We start from the raw sequence: 14,746 nt of genomic DNA, 5'->3' as shown, positions 1-14,746 counted from the left end.
CAAAATATGGCCGGCAGCAGTAATCGGTGAAACGAGTTGTTACCGTGTGTTAAAGATATATCCGACTACTCCTGCCTGTGACCTTATTTTGTTTCAATTTTTACAGGTAAAGCTTTCGTTAGCTAGCCGCACAATAAGTGAATATATATTTCTAGGATAGCTAAAGAGCGTACGTAAGGTAATTGCCGGATGTCAACGTGAAGATCACCCTGTCCTTCGGAGGACACAGACGTCACGAGTGCTGAAATAAATAAACACTCGTATCACAGCTTTTGGTAGTTTTCGACATTAGTTTGATATTTTGTAACAAGACGTTATTTATTACAACATTTATTTACAACACAGTCGCACGTGGTCTCTGACAGTGTCTTCATCTATTTTCGTGGTTATGAATAAGAGTCTCTTTTCGGGACTTTTTTGAAAACGCAAAGCTTCAGCATGTTCATATGGCGTCAATTTACATATTTGTACCTGGTTGTCCAGCATATGTTGTTAACTTTTCGATAAGGACAGATGTGGAACTGTTAATATGGTTATTATCCTTACTAAACACCATATTGTCCAGAGAGCCGGACGACTCCTGTAGGTTTCTCTGCACCATGGCTTGGATTTCTTTGCAAAAATTATCAGTTATCAGATAAATATTGTAAGAGACTAACATTCTTTCTGAGAATATTGAAGGCTTTGGGCAAGGGGCCATCTTTGGAGACTTTTGTTGAACCACAACATGAATGTTTTTATAGTTTTGATTTTAATATGCATATCCATTACTTGGAATGCAATAAACATTATATCTTTATCTAAAGTTTTTCTCTCTCATTCAGATAGCTACATTCCCAATATCGCAAAATGTCAACCGACTTCTGGCTTATCTCAGCACCAGGGGAGAAGACTGTGCAACAGACATGGGATCGCCTAAATAGCAACACAGCTCCAGAAAAACTCTCCAACAATTACAAGTTTCAGATTCCAGATCTAAAGGTAGATAGTTGTCTCTTGACAGAAGGTGCCTACATCCATGCTACCAGCAAAACTTTTGTTTTGGGACATCCCTGGTTTGCTGAGTCCAGTTTATTCACAGGCCATTGTGACATAGCTTGGATATTACCAAATTACTGACTGCATGATTAAACAGCATCTGCTCACTATGGCAGGCAGTTCATGTTGCCTGGTGCTCCCTTGTGTTGATTATCGCCAGAATGACAATCTTAGCCAGGGTCAGTGTTTCTTCATGTTATGGTCTTTCTAAGATTTCCTTTCTATTATATATTTCAGTTTTCTTTAAATGAATATGTTTTCTTTTTTGGACTGGGTAATCACAGATGTGTGCCTTAATTTAGTAAAGGAGGTTACTATATTTTTGCAACAAAATTTAATCAGCAAGCCAATGGTTGGTGATCATGTGATAGCAAAAGCTTACAAGCAGACCAATTTTTTCAGGTAAACAATTTAATCATATTTTTATCACATGTTTGATATCAACGGTCCATTGAAATGTGGTAGATGGACAGGTGATTCTCTTGTCACTTGGATGATGTGTGCAAATGAAAGTTAAATTCAAATGTTTCTTCTTGCTGTAGGTTGGAACTCTGGACATTCTTGTCGGTCTGTCGGATGAGCTTGGCAAACTGGACGTCTTCTGTGAGAGGTGAGAGGGTCAGGGAGCTTGGTAGTAAATAACAGCCTTTCAAATTAGGCACAATCAGTGTTCAAAAATAGAACGAGCTTCAAGAGGACATTGACATAAACCCTAACGTGTTAGCAGTTATATACATTCAAATACTACAGCAGTGGACCTGAAAGTACCCTCTTAGTTTGGAACTCTGTACAAGGCTGGTGTTAGTCTCATTCAAATCTGATCTATTAATCTGTAATGATACCTGGCTGTGTGAAGATCTGTTCATGTTCATTTTATTTCCAGCGTCACCCGAAAAGTTGCGCAGTACTTGGGAGATGTGTTGGAAGATAAAAGAGACAAACTGCGTGAAAATCTCAAAGTCAATGATGGTATTGATGTTTTCTTTCATGTATATACTATGGGTGTCACCATGTACCTGCCTCAAATATCAGTACATATCACGATGCTTGAGTTATGATGTGCTATTTTGTGTGAAGATCAACATATTCATGTGGCCAAGCCATCAAGGGGTTGTGTATTTGTTTACTGGAACTCACATGGTTGGTAATTTAGGCTCATTCCAATAGAACTGTGCTATTAGTTGATGTGTCATAAGCAGTTTGTTTCACGACAAGTGATAAGTTATACCACCCCTACCAGCCCAAGTACCCTACCAGCCCAAGTACCCATGTTGCCATGGTTATACTATAATATCAAGTTTGAAAATTGATACAGAATTAACTTAATTAAATGATATATCGGTAGGTGTATCATCATCATGTAAATGTGTTGAGTATAGATTCAACAATGAATTGTGACACTTTCGGTACTTTCACATCGGTTATTGATATCCAGATTATTATTACTCTGTCCAACATATGTATGTCCGTCAGTGTCCCAACACATGTATATTGAACACTGTGTCCGACACATGTATATCCGTCACGAAGTCCAACACGTGTATGTCCGTCACAGTGTCCCAACATATGTATATTAATCACTGTTTCCGACACATGTATATCCGTCACGAAGTCCAACACGTGTATATTGATCACTGTGTCCGACACATGTATATCCGTCATGAAGTCCAACACATGTATATTGAACACTGTGTCCGACACATGTATATCCGTCACGAAGTCCAACACATGTATATTGAACACTGTGTCCGACACATGTATATCCGTCACGAAGTCCAACACATGTATATTGAACACTGTGTCTGACACATGTATATCCGTCACGAAGTCCAACACATGTATATTGATCACTGTGTCCGACACATGTATATCCGTCACGAAGTCCAACACGTGTATGTCCGTCACAGTGTCCCAACACATGTATATTGATCACTGTGTCCGACACATGTATATCCGTCACGAAGTCCAACACGTGTATGTCCGTCACAGTGTCCCAACATATGTATATTGATCACTGTGTCCGACACATGTATATCCGTCAAGAAGTCCAACACGTGTATATTGATCACTGTGTCCGACACATGTATATCCGTCATGAAGTCCAACACATGTATATTGAACACTGTGTCTGACACATGTATATCCGTCACGAAGTCCAACACATGTATATTGAACACTGTGTCCGACACATGTATATCCGTCACGAAGTCCAACACATGTATATTGAACACTGTGTCCGACACATGTATATCCGTCACGAAGTCCAACACATGTATATTGATCACTGTGTCCGACACATGTATATCCGTCACGAAGTCCAACACATGTATGCCCGTCACAGTGTCCCAACACATGTATATTGATCACTGTGTCCGACACATGTATATCCGTCACGAAGTCCAACACGTGTATGTCCGTCACAGTGTCCCAACACATGTATATTGATCACTGTGTCCGACACATGTATATCCGTCAAGAAGTCCAACATGTGTATGTCTGTCACGAAGTCCGACACATGTATATCCGTCTCAAAGTCCAACACATGTATATTGATCACTGTGTCCGTCACGAAGTCCAACTCATGTGTTTCATGGCTGCAGCTCCCCCAGGGAACTACCTGCAGCGCTTCCAGTGGGACCTGGCCAAGTACCCCATCAAACAGTCACTCAAGAACATCGCCGACATCGTCGGGAAGGTGAGTGGTGAACCATGTCCTCATTGTCAACCATATCGTGGAATATCTGTCGGCATTCAAGAGTAAATGTAAAACTCCAGGGTCCTTGGTGTAATGGTAAATGAGACAGTTTGGAGATCACATAGCAACTCTCTCGATTGATGTTTTGCTGGAAGACTTTGAAGGGTTTTTCCCTGTGCTGATCATCTGATCTCTTAATTACAGCAAGTAAATCAGATTGAGTCTGACCTGAAAACCAAGTCTAGCGCCTACAACAACCTGAAGGGAAACCTACAAAGTCTAGAGAGGAAGGCCACGTGAGTAACCCCCATCAAGCATCTGTGTATCGGGCGGTCAGTCACTGGTTGCTTGGATTATTTTGAGGCTGCCGTGACATGGCTGGGATATTGAAGACTGCAACACTCACTCACTCACTCACTCACTCACTCACTCACTCACTCACTCACTCACTCACTCACTCACTCACTCACTCACTCACTCTAGAAAACAGTAATGTCGGGTATGATGTTTCTACCCATGAACACTCTGCATAGAACTCTCGTAAGAGGCATCATATCCCAATTGAGTAGATCAATGCTTATGATGTCAGTGACATTCTCTATTATTTACAGCTCGTGGTCATATAGCTGGAATATTGCTGAGTGCGGCGTTAAAAAACAAACAAACCTGCATGTTTCACTGTGGTCTTCAGGTCCCTGGTTTCCAGTACAGAAAACAGCGTTGTAAACATGCACTGAAAACACTCCTCGTTTCGTAAGGAGTAAGCTGTCAACATACATATGACACTTTGTTGAAAATGTCCCTGTTTTTGTTCTCACTGGTTGATATAGGGCCCAAATGATGCATTACGAGGCAAAATCGGAAATATTCAAAATAAGTCAAGACATATCATTTATCAGTCAAAAGAATGCAGACACTGTTTTGCTTACAGTTTTGTGTTTGTTTACTATACAAGTGTTAGTTGTGTCTGTTTGTGTTGACAGCGGCAGTCTACTGACTCGCAACATGGGAGATCTGGTGAAGAAGCAGGACTTTGTACTCGACTCGGAATATCTCGTCACCTTACTGGTTGTCATTCCAAAGTAAGAACAACTTTTTGCTATGATTCCTCATCAGTGTAGGTTGTATGTTACAGTAAACTTGTGACGTACTACCATTCCACAGCTCAGATTACCATTCCACAGCTCAGATTACCATTCCACAGCTCAGACTACCATTCCACAGCTCAGATTACCATTCCACAGCTCAGATTACCATTCCACAGCTCAGATTACCATTCCACAGCTCAGATTACCACCATTATTAAGGGTAGGTGTGTTTCGCTTATGTTATTAAGGGTGGGTGTGCTGTCAAGATGTTATTAAGGGTGGGTGTTAAGGGTATGTGTGCTGTCACCGATGTTAAGGGTAGGTGTGCTGTCACTGATGTTATTTAGGGTAGGTGTGCTGTCACTGATGTTAAGGGTAGGTGTGCTGTCACTGATGTTATTAAGGGTAGGTGTGCTGTCCCCAATGTTATTAAGGGTAGGTGTGCTGTCACTGATGTTAAGGGTAGGTGTGATGTCACAGATGTTATTAAGGGTAGGTGTGCTGTCACTGATGTTATTAAGGGTAGGTGTGCTGTCGCCAATGTTACTAAGGGTAGGTGTGCTGTTGCCGATGTTAAGGGTAGGTGTGATGTCACAGATGTTATTAAGGGTAGGTGTGCTGTCACTGATGTTATTAAGGGTAGGTGTGCTGTCGCCAATGTTACTAAGGGTAGGTGTGCTGTTGCCGATGTTATTAAGGGTAGGTGTGCTGTCACTGATGTTAAGGGTAGGTGTGCTGTCACCAATGTTACTAAGGGTAGGTGTGCTGTTGCCGATGTTATTAAGGGTAGGTGTGCTGTCACTGATGTTAAGGGTAGGTGTGCTGTCACAGATGTTATTAAGGGTAGGTGTGCTGTCACTGATGTTATTAAGGGTATGTGGGTAGGTGTGCTGTCACTGATGTTATTAAGGGTATGTGTGCTGTCGCTGATGTTATTAAGGGTAGGTGTGCTGTCGCTGATGTTATTAAGGGTAGGTGTGCTGTCTCAGATGTTAATAAGGGTAGTCGTGCTGTCGCCGAGTTATTAAGGGTATGTGTGCTGTCACTGTTATTAAGGGTAGGTGTGCTGTAGCTGATGTTATTAAGGGTAGGTGTGCTGTAGCTGATGTTATTAAGGGTAGGTGTGCTGTAGCTGATGTTATTAAGGGTAGGTGTGCTGTAGCTGATGTTATTAAGGGTAGGTGTGCTGTCATTGATGTTATTAAGGGTAGTAGTGCTGGGTTATTGTTACCTCATTGTTATTGATATCTCATGTTTCAGGAACAACGTGAATGAGTGGATGGGGAAATACGAGAAGCTGACAGACATGGTGGTCCCTCGTTCATCAAAGTGAGTCGGCAAATAATGTCATGTCCTCAAATAGTGGCATTCTGTGTCAGGTGCTAGCTGTGGTTAATATGTCAGACCCCAATGTCTGTGACTTGTAGAACCGTTCCATACTTAGACAGCAGGTAATGTGGCAAAGTGCTCCACCATTGTGTTCCGCTCAGGAACTATGAGGAACCCATCGCGTGTGTAGGTCAACAGTGCGTGTAGGTCAACAGTGGGTGTAGGTCAACAGTGCGTGTAGGTCAACCGTGCGTGTGGGTCAACAGTGCCAGCGTGCGTGTAGGTCAACAGTGCGTGTAGGTCAACAGTGCCATCGCGTGTGTAGGTCAACAGGCCCAGTGTGCGTGTAGGTCAACAGTCCCAGCGTGCATGTAGGTCGACAGGCCCAGCGTGCGTGTAGGTCGACAGGCCCAGCGTGCGTGTAGGTCAACAGGCCCAGCGTGCGTGTAGGTCGACAGGCCCAGCGTTCCTGTACGTAGATAGGCCCAGTGTTTGTTTAGGTCGCAAGGCCCAGTGTTCTTGTACATAGATAGGCCCAGCGTGCGTGTAGGTCAACAGGCCCAGTGTTCGTGTACATAGATAGGCCCAGCGTGCGTGTAGGTCAACAGGCCCAGCGTGAGTGTGTAGGTAGACAGGCCCAGTGTTTGTGTACATAGATAGGCCCAGCATGCGTGTAGGTCGACAGGCCCAGTGTTCGTGTACATAGATAGGCCCAGGGTGCGTGTATGTCGACAGGCCCAGTGTTCGTGTACGTAGATAAGCCTAGCGTGCGTGTAGGTCGACAGGCCCAGTGTTCGTGTAGGTTGACAGGCCCAGTGTTTGTGTACGTAGATAGGCCCAGCGTTCGTGTATGTAGATATGTAGATAGGCCCAGCGTTTGTGTATGTAGATAGGCCCAGCGTGCGTGTAGGTAGATAGGTCTAGCGTTCGTGTATCTAGATAGGCCCAGCGTTCGTGTAGGTCGACAGGCCCAGTGTTCGTGTACGTAGATAGGCCCAGCGTGTGTGTACGTAGATAGGCCCAGTGTTCGTGTAGGTTGACAGGCCCAGTGTTTGTGTACGTAGTTAGGCCCAGCGTTCGTGTATGTAGATATGTAGATAGGCCCAGCGTTCGTGTATGTAGATAGGCCCAGCGTGCGTGTAGGTAGATAGGTCTAGCGTTCGTGTATCTAGATAGGCCCAGCGTTCGTGTAGGTCGACAGGCCCAGTGTTCGTGTACGTAGATAGGCCCAGCGTGTGTGTACGTAGATAGGCCCAGTGTTCGTGTAGGTAGATAGGCCCAGCGTTCGTGTAGGTCGACAAGCCCAGTGTTCGTGTACATAGATAGGCCCAGCGTGGTACTGTTTCTGTGTAAGTAGGGTAATAAGTGACTGTTAGATTGACTTACACCATAACACTTGTCCCGTAAACAACATTGATTGTGAGGGACTTGAAGTTGCCTCACCCCTGTCACATGTAGAATGGTTCCATTGTCTTCGTGTTTCAGGGTCCTCTTCGATGATGGGGAGAATGCCCTGTGCTCGGTGACACTCTTCCGGCGAGTTGCTGATGAGTTCAAGCATCACTGTCGGGAGAACAAGTGAGTTTATTGTGTACAGGTCACAAAATTATTTGGTAAGCTGATGTGTGATGTCGGTAAGCTAATGTGTGATGTCGGTAAGATGATGTGTGATAAAGGTAAGCTGACGTGTGATACAGGTAAGCTGACGTGTGATGTCTGTAAGCTAATGTGTGATGTCGGTAAGCTAATGTGTGATATAGGTAAGCTGATGTGTGATATAGGTAAGCTCACGTGTGATATAGGTAAGCTCACGTGTGATGTCTGTAAGCTAATGTGTGATGTCAGTAAGATGATGTGTGATATAGGTAAGTCTAATGTGTGATGTCGGTAAGCTGATGTGTGATGTAGGAAAGCTGATGTGTGATGGAGGTAAGCTGACGTGCGATGTGGTATGCTGACGTGTGATGTGGTAAGCTGATGTGTGATGTAGGAAAGCTGACGTGTGATGTCTGTAAGCTAATGTGTGATGTCGGTAAGATGATGTGTGATAAAGGTAAGCTGACGTGTGATACAGGTAAGCTGACGTGTGATGTCTGTAAGCTAATGTGTGATGTCGGTAAGCTAATGTGTGATATAGGTAAGCTGATGTGTGATATAGGTAAGCTCACGTGTGATATAGGTAAGCTCACGTGTGATGTCTGTAAGCTAATGTGTGATGTCAGTAAGATGATGTGTGATATAGGTAAGTCTAATGTGTGATGTCGGTAAGCTGATGTGTGATGTAGGAAAGCTGATGTGTGATGGAGGTAAGCTGACGTGCGATGTGGTATGCTGACGTGTGATGTGGTAAGCTGATGTGTGATGGCGGTAAGAGGACGTGTGATGTGGTAAGCTGACGTGTGATGTGGTAAGCTGATGTGTGATGTAGGTAAGCTGACGTGTGATGTGGTAAACTGACGTGTGAAATAGGTAAGCTGATGTGTGATGTAGGTAAGCTTACATGTGATATAGGTAAGCTGATGTGTGATGTGGTAAGCTAACGTGTGATGTAGGTAAGCTGAAGTGTGGTATGGTAAGCTTACATGTGATATAGGTAAGCTGACGTGTGATATAGGTAAGCTGATGTGTGATGTGGTAAGCTTACATGTGATATAGGTTAGCTGATGTGTGAAATAGGTAAGCTGACGTGTGATGTGGTAAGCTGACGTGTGATATAGGTAAGCTGATGTGTGATGTGGTAAGCTGACGTGTGATATAGGTAAACTGATATGTGATATAGGTAAGCTGATGTGTGATATAGGTAAGCTGATGTGTGATATAGGTAAGCTGACGTGTGATGTGGTAAGCTGATGTGTGATATAGGTAAACTGATATGTGATATAGGTAAGCTGATGTGTGATGTGGTAAGCTGACGTGTGATATAGGTAAGCTGATGTGTGATGTGGTGAGCTGACATGTGATATAGGTAAACTGATATGTGATATAGGTAAGCTGATGTGTGATATAGGTAAGCTGATGTGTGATATAGGTAAGCTGACGTGTGATGTGGTAAGCTGATGTGTGATATAGGTAAACTGATATGTGATATAGGTAAGCTGATGTGTGATATAGGTCAGCTGATGTGTGATATAGGTAAGCTGACGTGTGATGTGGTAAACTGATATGGGATATAGGTAAACTGATATGTGATATAGGTAAGCTGATGTGTGATATAGGTAAGCTGACGTGTGATGTAGGTAAACTGATATGTGATATAGGTAAGCTGACGTGTGATCTGATGTGTGATGTCGGTGCAGGTTCATCGTGCGTGACTTCCAGTACAGTGAGGAGGAGATCGTTGCGGGACAAACGGAGATCACCAAGCTGGAGGCGGACAAGAAGAAGCAGTTTGTGAGTACATTGCAGTCTACTCGTCTCATCCTGAAACAATCTTCACGATCTTACTCTGGACACCGTTGAGACAGACTAAAAGTAGTTCCTCTTTATGAGAGCATTTCATTGGTCATTAAAACAATCCTTACTATTTACTTTTTAATCATAAAATTATGACGCCTTGCTTAGCATCGGTCAAATGTCCGAAACACGATAATATTTTCTTTTAAATCTTTCATTATCAATTTACGGCGGAGATAATTTTTTCCGACTGTTTTTCCGCACATATTTCCCTGCAATTTCATAGTTTCAGATAATATGTAATACATGATCCTAGGATTACCATGCTGGTTATTTGTTCCCAGGGCCCCCTTGTGAAATGGCTGAAGGTGAACTTCGGCGAGTGTTTTGCAGCCTGGATTCATGTCAAGGCCCTCAGGGTGTTTGTCGAGTCAGTGTTGAGGTAAGATGGCCGACTACATGTCAGAATTCAGACACTGGTGTGTATGTGTGATGTCTATGTATAGGCAGAGGCCCTGCTTGTCTGCGGCAGACACTGGTGTGTATGTGTGATGTCTATATATGGGCCAAGGCCCTACTTGTCTGCAGCAGACACTGGTGTGTATGTGTGATGTCTATATATGGGCGGAGGCCCTGCTTGTCTGCAGCAGACACTGGTGTGTATGTGTGATGTCTATATATGGGCAGAGGCCCTGTTTGTCTGCGGCAGACACTGGTGTGTATGTGTGATGTCTCTATATGGGCGGAGGCCCTGCTTGTCTGCGGCAGACACTGGTGTGTATGTGATATCTATATATGGGCGGAGGCCCTGCTTGTCTGCAGCAGACACTGATGTGTATGTGATGTCTATATATGTGGGGAGGCCCTGCTTGTCTGCAGCAGACACTGATGTGTGTATGTGTGATGTCTATATATGGGCGGAAGCCCTGCTTGTCCGCGGCAGACACTGATGTGTATGTGTGATGTCTATATATGGGGGGAGGCCCTGCTTGTCTGCGGCAGACACTGGTGTGTATGTGTGATGTCTATATATGGGCGGAAGCCCTGCTTGTCCGCGGCAGACACTGATGTGTATGTGATGTCTATATATGGGCGGAGGCCCTGCTTGTCTGCAGCAGACACTGATGTGTATGTGATGTCTATATATGGGGGGAGGCCCTGCTTGTCTGCGGCAGACACTGGTGTGTATGTGTGATGTCTATATATGGGCGGAGGCCCTACTTGTCTGCAGCAGACACTGGTGTGTATGTGTGATATCTATATATGGGCGGAGGCCCTGCTTGTCTGCAGCAGACACTGGTGTGTATGTGTGATGTCTATATATGGGCGGAGGCCCTGTTTGTCTGCGGCAGACACTGGTGTGTATGTGTGATGTCTATATATGGGCGGAGGCCCTGCTTGTTTGCGGCAGACACTGGTGTGTATGTGTGATGTCTATATATGGGGGGAGGCCCTGCTTGTCTGCAGCAGACACTGGTGTGTATGTGTGATGTCTATATATGGGCCGAGGCCCTGCTTGTCTGCGGCAGACACTGGTGTGTATGTGTGATGTCTATATATGGGCGGAGGCCCTGCTTGTCTGCAGCAGACACTGGTATGTATGTGATATCTATATATGGGCGGAAGCCCTGCTTGTCTGCGGCAGACACTGATGTGTATGTGATGTCTATATATGGGTGGAGGCCCTGCTTTTCTGCGGCAGACACTGGTGTGTATGTGTGATGTCTCTATATGGGCGGACGCCCTGCTTGTCTGCGGCAGACACTGGTGTGTATGTGTGATGTCTATATATGGGCGGAGGCCCTGCTTGTCTGCGGCAGACACTGGTGTGTATGTGATGTCTATATATGGGCGGAGGCCCTGCTTGTCTGCAGCAGACACTGATGTGTATGTGATGTCTATATATGGGCGGACGCCCTGCTTGTCTGCAGCAGACACTGATGTGTGTGTGACATCTCTTCAGGTACGGTCTTCCAGTCAACTTCCAGGCCATGATCCTCCAGCCACAGAAGCGCTCAGTGAAGCGGCTCCGGGAACTGCTGGGGCAGCTGTACAGCCATCTAGACAACACCACACTGGCGGGGGCAGCCGATGTAAGTTTTGTTTGTTTGTTGTTTAACACTGCACTCAGCAATATTCCAGCTATATTACAGCGGTCTGTAAATAATCATGTCTGGACCAGACAATACAGTGATTGACATAATGAGCATTGATCCATGCAATTGGGACACAATGACATGCATCAACTAAGTCAGTGAGTCTGACCACCCGATCCCATTAGTCGCCTTTAATGGCAAGCATGGGTTGCTGAAGACCTATTCTACCCCGGATCTTCACGGGTTCCGATGTAAGTAGTGTAGAGTAGTAGTTCTAAATGGCCTTCAGAAGGTTATGAGTTTTCAGGGAGTGTCTGAGAGCCCAGTGTTAGGATTGTGTTTCTTGTTGTGGGGAGGAGTTCCTGTTGATCTAAGCAGATGAGGTGCTTACATTGAATAATGACATGCCCTAGCATGCCCTACAAGAATCCACTCGAGCCCTAAGAGAATCTACTCAGGCCCTAAGAGAGTCTGCTGGTAAAAGGCCTGCACTACTTAGGGCTTTCCTCCAACATTAAGCTGACACACTTTGATTGAAGTTGGATACTGTAATAAGGCATTAAACCCAACTCATCCATCCGCCACAAAGGATAATCCAATGTGCCCCTATGAGAATCCACTCAGCCCCTTTGAGAATCCACTCACCCCCTTTGAGAATCCACTCAGCCCCTATGAGAATCCACTCAGCCACTTTGAGAATCCACTCCCCCGAGGAGAATCCACTCAGCCACTTTGAGAATTCACTTGGCCCTATGAGAATCTGCTCTTTCCTATGGTACTTTGCTGCCCTATGAGAATCCACTGTCCTATACAAGTCAGCTTTACTCCAATCTATGCCCTGTGTATTGTGAGTGTATGAGTGACTGTGACGAAACATTTATAACCCTTCTCCTTTATACTCACAGGGTGTGGATATACCCGGCCTGAACATGGGCAGCACCGACTACTACCCCTACGTCTACTACCGCATCAACCTCGACCTCATCGACACCCACTGATCGCAGACAGCTAGTGTAAACAGAGTCCTCCATGGAACACCATCAAGAAGGGGGTTCATATACATCATGGTGGCTTTCACGTAACCAGGAGAAACATATCAAATATTGAGATACCTGCCCAAACCAGACTTTCACAATTACAGACTATAACTTTTGCAGACTTTCACATTGAATATAAGGCTTTGCGTTGAAGCATCTACCATGACTCATGTAACAAAGACTCGATGAGGGCGGCCATTTTGGGAAAGGGAGGTATCCAGTGTCTGGAGTTGTCAACACATTGTGATATGTAGGTTCTGCTATAACTCGGACAAATGTGATATGGAATTCACTCAACGTTGTCACGGTCTTTTAGGTTGTTAGTACTTGTTATCTTAGATTTTAGAAAGGAACATTGAAGCTTTGTGGTGTCTTGGATATTTAGTAATGGAAATATAAGATTTTATCAGTTTTAGATGATAAATTGTTGATTTGCTTATCACTCCTCGTTATTTTAAACATGTTGACCACAAATTGAAAAAGATGTCATAAACACAACATGCTTTGTTGGTAAAGGGTATTCTAGTATATCTGTTCTTTCATGGATTAGAAAATTACAGTTATAATGAAAATCAAAGTCTGCCAATTTAATCATATGGTTTCATTTGTGTATATTGTGAAAATCTTCGTCACACATCTAGTCAACTCTAATCATTGTAATAGATGTCAATTATAGGGTTTATGACATACAAAAAAGCATGATGAAAATGAAAATGAGAAAAAACATTGAGCAATTGCTTTGTACATCAAGTATTAACATGTATAAGACATTTAGAACATGTTGTAACAGTGTATCTGTCAGAGTGCTCATGAACAAACAAAGACAGTGAGTTTTCTTGCAATTTGACCTCCACAGAAGCCATGTTAATGTTGTATTTTAACCATGTTTGTACTCTGTCCTTTTATTCTGTTTATATGGTTTTAAGTCCAAGATATCTTTGGTTTCCTGTCCTAACTGTGCGTATGAAAGATTGATGTCAAATAACATATGTAGGATTTCCGACAAGTAGATGCCCTTCCATACATTGTGCACAGTGAGGTAAGAGAAGCACTATGAAGCCCACTGTAGGGAATATGGATCGTGATTATAGGTCAAGTAGTGAGAGTCCACCTCATTTACTCAAGGAATCTCCTCATGATAGGAGAAAGAATTGAATCGGTTCCAAGATAATTTAGATTCTGCTGCTGAATGTTGTGATCAGTATACACAGTGTGATCAGTGGACAGACTGGTTATACCAGAGCATAGAGTGACCAGTAGGTTGTATATAAGGTAATAATAAGTAAGGGCAGTTTCCTGCTGGTCAGTGTCTAGTATTTTGTAATTGTGCTAACACATTAGTCCCAGTAAACGTTCATGTAGCTCACCCCCTGTAATGCTGTTGAAGCAAGGATGGAGAATTAGGTCTCTGTTCATACTGTGGGAACATTCTCTCTGTGCATTCTTTGACTGATTGTTTAACGTGAACATTCCAAGATGGTTTGAGTGTATTCTGTGTGGGAAGATGCGTAACCATGGCAACTGTAACTATGGTAACTATATGTGTATGACTTGTATCCTATGTTGATCAAATGAGGCTGTGACATTTCTACTTTCAGTAGGACGCTCATGTAACCAAACTATAAGTAAATAAAATGTTATTAAATATCTGTCTGTTGATTGATATTGATATATTCAGAATATGTAGTCCATATTTTGACCCACCAGGAGAAAAGGGACCTTATGGATGCGAGAATACCATTGTGCTATGGCGTCAAAAAGGTGTTTGACGTCAACTTACTTCAGTCAAGATCGCCATGTGAGCAGACTAAAAAAATATCTTATTTTTCTCTCATTTGTTTGTAACGTAATAAAAACATTATTTCAAAACCTTTCAGCATACGTGTCTACTTATATTAGTCAGGCTAAAACCTGCAATATATAACTGCGTTAGAACTTGGCACTAGTCCTGTAGTCCTTGCCAAACTGCCCAATAGTAAAGGTATCACAAGGACTAGTAGAAATTTGCCATGTTTAGGGGTTTTGCTTTATGTTATCATTATAAGGACTAGGGGACTAAAACTAAACTCT

General features: G+C 43.6%; 1 protein-coding gene across 1 annotated transcript; it reads left to right on the top strand.

Moving 5' to 3' along the window:
• On the top strand, nucleotides 1-14,316 carry LOC139462157 (V-type proton ATPase subunit C-like). The gene is made up of 13 exons (XM_071243680.1): nucleotides 1-106; nucleotides 825-981; nucleotides 1,581-1,648; nucleotides 1,922-2,007; nucleotides 3,639-3,733; nucleotides 3,938-4,029; nucleotides 4,717-4,815; nucleotides 6,082-6,150; nucleotides 7,636-7,728; nucleotides 9,447-9,540; nucleotides 9,888-9,985; nucleotides 11,507-11,636; nucleotides 12,545-14,316. The coding sequence occupies exons 2-13, from the start codon at nucleotides 850-852 to the stop codon at nucleotides 12,635-12,637; spliced, it is 1,149 nt and encodes a 382-aa protein (XP_071099781.1). The 5' UTR covers nucleotides 1-106; nucleotides 825-849; the 3' UTR covers nucleotides 12,638-14,316.
• Nucleotides 14,317-14,746: the final 430 nt, after the last annotated feature.

This window comes from Haliotis cracherodii, unplaced genomic scaffold (assembly GCF_022045235.1).
Source record: "Haliotis cracherodii isolate W230 unplaced genomic scaffold, xgHalCrac1.p SCAF_15, whole genome shotgun sequence".
NCBI lineage: Eukaryota > Metazoa > Mollusca > Gastropoda > Lepetellida > Haliotidae > Haliotis > Haliotis cracherodii.
The sequence above is the reverse complement of the archived record's forward strand: the minus strand, read 5'-3'. Positions and strand labels throughout refer to the sequence as shown.

Excerpts from the sequence above, each read along its gene's own strand:
- LOC139462157 (XM_071243680.1), top strand. The coding sequence starts at position 850 with ATGTCAACCGACTTCTGGCTTATCTCAGCACCAGGGGAGAAGACTGTG. Across the intron at positions 3,734-3,937 it reads TCGCCGACATCGTCGGGAAG|CAAGTAAATCAGATTGAGTC; the intron begins GTGAGTGGTGAA and ends TCTTAATTACAG. Across the intron at positions 4,030-4,716 it reads AGTCTAGAGAGGAAGGCCAC|CGGCAGTCTACTGACTCGCA; the intron begins GTGAGTAACCCC and ends TTGTGTTGACAG.